The sequence below is a fragment of the Nomascus leucogenys genome, unplaced genomic scaffold (genome assembly GCF_006542625.1).
Source record: "Nomascus leucogenys isolate Asia unplaced genomic scaffold, Asia_NLE_v1 001492F_34361_qpd_obj, whole genome shotgun sequence".
Taxonomy (NCBI): Eukaryota; Metazoa; Chordata; class Mammalia; order Primates; family Hylobatidae; genus Nomascus; species Nomascus leucogenys.
This window is the reverse complement of record NW_022097971.1, coordinates 20,174-26,459: the sequence shown is the minus strand read 5'-3', so window position 1 is coordinate 26,459 and position 6,286 is coordinate 20,174. Positions and strand designations below refer to the sequence as shown.

The following is a 6,286-nucleotide window of genomic DNA, read 5'->3' as shown; positions in this document are numbered from 1 at the left end:
CTGACCTCGTGATCCGCCCGCCTCGGCCTCCCAAAGTGGTTAAGAGTATTCTTAACAAAAATCACCAACAGATGGGGAATAGTCTTTGGAAAATTGTAGGTTCTAAGTAAATGTTTATAGTGTTGGCACTTTATTAGTGACACCACTTTGGGTAGAACTGAAAACAGCACTGTCTTCTCACAAACATGGCTGTAGGGATAGAAGAGTAGAGGCGATATTAAACATTTAATCATCAGTATGGCAGACAGACCCTCCGTTGGAGGGTCCGTTGGATGGATGCTGGCCCTTGGTGGAAGAAACAGGCATCTGGACCCCCTGCTGCATCAGTCCTTACAGTCTAGTTGCTAGATCCTGGGGAGAAGACTCGTCTGATAAACTACGAGGTAAGCTGAAGAAGCTACCTGTGAAGACTGGGCCAGTGGGTACCTGCAGGACCCATCCTGACCAAGCCTGGCCCTGGGCACTGGCTTCAAAGGGAGAACACACCTGTATTTGAAGCCAGTTTCCACCCACCAACTGTTTATCCTGAGCATGACAATTCCTCTGATTTACAAGAGATTTTGATGAGTACTTTAAAAAAAAAAAAAAAAAGAAAGAAAATCAATGTTAATCCCTGATTCCTGGAACATCTCAGAGACTTAAGCCCCATACCAGGTGTGTCTTGCAGAGAGAAAAATAAAATGACTACCGATGTATTTATTTCTTACTGTGAAAGAGTTATTCCTATACCTTTTGTACCTTTTGATACCATGATTTGGGTTTTATGGACCTAGATGTGAAATGTGCCCTGTTAAACACATGTGGAGGGAAGGTGGGAATTCATCTTTCCAATTCTCAACCAAGTGGTTTTACCTGTTTGCCCATCTTGCTTACATATCTCATTTGAATTGGATCTTACTAAGACTACTTTTGAATTTGGGGAGTGCTTTGGAAACCAGAGAGGGGCTTGGGGAGGAAGAAGGAATTGGAGCTTCCTGAGGTCTGGAAGGGGAGAGGGATGTTTACTAAACCCAGGGGAGTGACAGGGAAAAAGCAAACATACATGCATTGAAAAGTCTTGTTTATTTGAAAAGATTAACTGTAGTTTTCTACAAGAAATGATCATCTGGAGTTGCCCATGTAATTAAGAAAATTTGAATTATATACTAGATGGGCCTGTTAATAATTTATTGTCTCTGAGTTTCAAATCCAACCTACGTTGCTACTTTATCATAATGGAGCCAATCATCATAAATATTTATTTTCAAATGGCATGATGTTAAGCTTAGACAATAAATGGCAGTAGAGGGACACGTGGGAGAGTCAGCTTCCCTTCCTGGTCTTCATGTGCTCCTCTGTCTGGGATCCAGTAGCATAGAACACCTCTTCACTGGCTGCTTCTCTCAAGTCCCTCTTGGCTGGCTTCTCACCACCTGAGCACCCTTGCAGACAGGTTGCAGTGACTTCTGAGGCTGCAACCTGAAGTTATGTGTAACTATTGCTAAGCATGCATATTATGAGAAATAGATGAAAATTCTGTATAGTGTGAAACATAGATATATATTTTCTTAATGTTAACTATTATTCTTTAAAAGACATTACGAGGTAACAGTAAATATGAGGAAATATGAGGAAAAAAAGAGAAAAATCATCACCCACACCTCAGCAGCAAAATCAATGAGAATATACTTTGTATTCTCAAAGGTCCTTGTCTGAAACTAACCAAAACTGCAGCAAAATTAGATAATTTTATTTATTAGTGGGAAAATATTCTCCTTTTGCTACTTACAAAAACATTTTATGCATTGAATAAGATAATGGTTAGGAATATTTAATTTTTTTTTTAACAACTTTTCAATTGGATCCAAAGACCCACTTTCAGAATTGAGGCAAGTGTAGCACTGAATACTCACTCCACAGCGAAACAAGCACAATGGGTGGACAGTGTATTAAAAGTATTAAAGTTTCTGGAAGTGCCTTAAGCTTGTAAACCGACGAGGAAACATCTAACCAAGAACATCTCAGTGAGAATTAATGTTTGTGCAGCTTGGGCCACAGCCTGCTTTCTTCCCCTTCTCTCCAATCTGGGTGAGTATGGCCAGGAAAACTAGATTATCTCTACTTGCAGATTCCAGCCAGGGTATGCTTCTAATCAGGAGGGTCAGGCCACCATCCTTTCTCATCCTCACAAGCTTCATAGGCAGAGGGTAAATTGCAGTTGAGTTTGGCCAACAGGCCATGTTGGCTTTCAAGTTCCACCTATGTAGGAGATATAGGAGGCTCAACTCCAGAATAGAAGGTCAAAATGCTGCAGTTCCTGTCACTTGTGCACCAGATGGCATATAAGGTGAATGTTCTATGCCACCAGGAGCAAACCAAGACAATCAAGCTCTCACCTCAGACCCATGGTTTACTCATGAAACAAGAATGTCAGTCCAGCAGAAGCTGAGAGTGTCTCTGCCCCACGTCTGGAGCAGTGGCTCAGAGATTTCTCCCAAGAGAGAGACAGAGGGCAGGACATTCAAATCCAAGGTTGCTCTCAAAAATAAATGGAAATCGCGGGGATAAAGCAATTTCAAGGAGCCTGGTGGTTTCATGAGAGCTGCAGGTAATCCATGGAAGTGGCTAGTCTAAGATAATAAGGGAAAGAGAAGAAGATCTCACTGGGGGGATAGAACAAACCTCAAAGCCTGGCCTCAAAAATATCTCCTGCAAAAGAATGTGGACAGAATCATAAGAATATGGAGCCCAGAGCAAGGTCAAAAATAATGAAGCAATCAGGTGGAAATTTATTAGTGATTCAGCCTCCAGCCTCCAGAATTGTGAGAAAATTAATTTTTGCTGTTTAAAGCCATACAATTTGTGGTACTTTGTTTCACTGGGCCTAGATAACTGAAGCATGCCCCTAGCAGAGCCTCAAAATATATAAAACAGAACCTGACAAAATTGCGAGCCAAATAGCAATTAAATAATAATGATTGTTCTACTCATTTTCATAGAGGAAGAGAACAATCTAGCCAAAATGACCATGAGACTAGACAACCAAAATAATACTATAAACCAACTGGCATTAACAGACATCTACAGAACGTTTGACCCAACAACAGCAGAATATTCTTTTCAAGGGCGTATGAAGCATTCTCCAGAATAGAGCATATGCCATGCCACAGAACTACTTTCAGTTTATTTAAAATGAGTGAAGTTATACAAATAAATTATCTGAGCTCAATGCAAGAAAATTAGAATTTGAGAAATAGAGTACGTGGAAGTTAAAAAAGTTTCTAAAAACCCAAAAGAGTTAAAGAAATCACTAGGGAAATTTAAAAATAATATGAATGAAAATGGAGATAAAATACATCAAAATGTATGAAATGCAACTAAAGAATTGCAAAGAGGGAAATTTAGAGTAGTAAATAACTATACTTAAAAAGAAAAAATTTTACATAAATAGCCTCACCTTCCACCTTACTATGCTGGAAAAAGTACAAGCTAAACTTAAGGTAAGCAGGATAACAAATATTCTAGTGAGAATAATCAAGAATAGAATAGAAAAAATAAGGAACGTAAGCAAATTCAAAAAAAAAATTTTAAACCTTCTACAAAATTAAGAATCTTTTGCTAGACTGATCAAGAAATAAAGTCTCAAATTACTAAAATGAGGGGAAACAAGGTAGAGAATATTACTATGGACCTTACAGATATTTAAGAAAAAGATTGTAAGAGAATTTTATAAGCATCTGGGTGTCAACAAACTGGATGACTAAAAACACAAATTACCTTAGACCACAGGCACGTACGATTACACCCAGCTAATTTTTAATTTTGTTGTTGTTGTTTTGTAGAGAAAGAGTCTCGGTATGTTGCCCAGGCTGTGATTTGTCTGTTCTTTAGAGTTTCACAGAATCTAGGTTTTGCTGATCCCATCATAATGCAGTTTGACATGCCTGTTTTCTGTATTTTCTATACATTTATACTTAGAGGTGGAAGCATATTCACAATCATATTCAAGTTGAGTTTTATTTTCAAGAATACTTCGTAAGTTTTCTGAGCATAAACTCACTCATCTGTAAAAGAGGCCTAATGATAGAACCTACCTCACAGAGTCATTGAGAGGGTTAAACCCAACAATCCGGAGGACGCGGAGGGCGCAAAGCGAGCAGGTGGATCCGTAAAGAACTCAGCCAACCCGCAGAGGGAGGGGAGGGGCTGAGCTGTGAGGAGAGCGGGGCCCAAGAACCATGTCTAAGCGGGAGTCCTTTAACCCGGAAAGTTACGAATTGGACAAAAGCTTCCGGCTAACCAGATTCACTGAACTGAAGGGCACAGGCTGCAGAGTGCCCCAAGATGTCCTGCAAAAATTGCTGGAATCTTTACATGAGAACCACTTCCAAGAAGATGAGCAGTTTCTGGGAGCCGTTACGCCAAGGCTGGGCATTGGGATGGATACTTGCGTCATTCCTTTGAGGCACAGTGGGCTTTCCTTGGTTCAAACCACAGATTACATTTACCCGATCGTAGACGACCCTTACACGATGGGCAGGATAGCATGTGCCAATGTCCTCAGTGACCTCTATGCAATGGGGGTCACGGAATGTGACAATATGCTGATGCTCCTTGGAGTCAGTAATAAAATGACCGACAGGGAAAGGGATAAAGTGATGCCTCTGATTATCCAAGGTTTCAAAGACGCAGCTGAGAGAGCAGGAACGTCTGTAACGGGCGGCCAAACAGTACTAAACCCCTGGATTGTCCTGGGAGGAGTCGCTACCACTGTCTGCCAGCCCAGTGAATTTATCATGCCAGACAATGCAGTGCCAGGGGACGTGCTGGTGTTGACAAAACCCCTGGGGACACAGGTGGCAGTGGCTGTGCACCAGTGGCTGGATATTCCTGAGAAATGGAATAAGATTAAACTAGTGGTCACCCAAGAAGATGTAGAGCTGGCCTACCAGGAGGCGATGATGAACATGGCAAGGCTCAACAGGACAGCTGCAGGACTCATGCACACGTTCAATGCCCACGCCGCCACTGACATCACGGGCTTCGGGATTTTGGGCCATGCGCAGAACCTGGCCAAGCAGCAGAGGAACGAGGTGTCGTTTGTAATTCACAACCTCCTGGTGCTGGCCAAGATGGCTGCGGTGAGCAAGGCCTGCGGAAACATGTTCGGCCTCATGCACGGGACCTGCCCGGAGACTTCAGGCGGCCTTCTGATCTGTTTACCACGTGAGCAAGCAGCTCGGTTCTGTGCAGAGATAAAGTCCCCCAAATATGGTGAAGGCCACCAAGCATGGATTATTGGGATTGTAGAGAAGGGCAATCGCACAGCGAGAATCATAGACAAACCCCGGATCATCGAGGTCGCACCACAAGTGGCTACTCAAAACGTGAATCCCACACCCGGGGCCACCTCCTAATCTAGACAGAAATAGCTGTTTGGTTTTTTTTTAAATAGATCTATTTCCCTTACCACTTCAATTAAAGACTATAAACAACAAAAATCTCATTGTGTCTACACATCGGGGTGACCTTAGGTCGGTTTGTAAGTGGATACAATTAATAAAATAAAATCCATTGCCTTCTTTTCCTGTTACATTAACTGAAGATGCACCTAATCTTGAGGCAGCTTCTGAGTTGAGAATTAGATTGTTATCCAATACTGTTGATTCATTTTGAATCTTTAGACACTTAGCTCTTGCCGCATATGTTCTTTTTAAAGGTGGTCTCACATAGCACAGACATTACCAGTAGTCGTGTCAAATAGCAGTTGGTGTCTTCATTTTATGTATATTTATCAAGAAGTCCGATGTTTTTTTTAAGCGTCTTGAATAGTTTTCTGGAAAGACAGAATTGGTAAGTGGCACATGACGGTATCCCAGTCCTAAGAGGGTTGCATGATTCCTTTGAGTGTTTGATTTGAAAAGCCTAGTCTTGTCTCTCAAGAGCATCTCGGACCCAGAACATTCTCCAGTAGTGCATTCAGTTTAACACAGCAAGTGCTTCACTGCATGGAAAACACTCTGAAGACAAAAAAGAAATCTTATTTCTTTTTTTGTAGCCTTCCTGATATTTACAGTAATACCATTAACTGTTTTATCGATAGCAAAAAAGGATACTTTTTGCAATGTAATTAGATGTTCTATAGTGCTACAAGGAATTGCCTTCCGAATGGAGGTTCATGTATAATACTCATTTACAATTCAATATATAATTACGCAAATAATTTTTAAATATAATCAATAATAAAGACTGTTCTGTGGATGGTAGTGTTTAATACATTTTATATTTTGTATAGTGATTTCAGGCC

The 6,286-nt window shown here is 41.0% G+C and overlaps 1 protein-coding gene across 2 annotated transcripts; it reads left to right on the top strand.

Moving 5' to 3' along the window:
- Positions 1-4,217: 4,217 nt before the first annotated feature.
- On the top strand, positions 4,218-5,396 carry LOC115834415 (selenide, water dikinase 1-like). 2 transcript variants are annotated; one of them, XM_030809163.1, is made up of 2 exons: positions 4,218-4,967; positions 5,175-5,396. In XM_030809163.1, exons 1-2 carry the CDS (start codon positions 4,218-4,220, stop codon positions 5,394-5,396), a joined length of 972 nt encoding a protein of 323 aa, XP_030665023.1. The 2 variants fall into 2 exon arrangements, with proteins under 2 accessions (XP_030665023.1, XP_030665022.1); XM_030809162.1 differs by having other exon boundaries at positions 4,218-5,396.
- The last annotated feature ends 890 nt before the right edge of the window (positions 5,397-6,286 follow it).

Bases quoted from the DNA above. Each gene is read 5' to 3' on its own strand.
- LOC115834415 (XM_030809162.1), top strand. From the start codon at position 4,218: ATGTCTAAGCGGGAGTCCTTTAACCCGGAAAGTTACGAATTGGACAAA.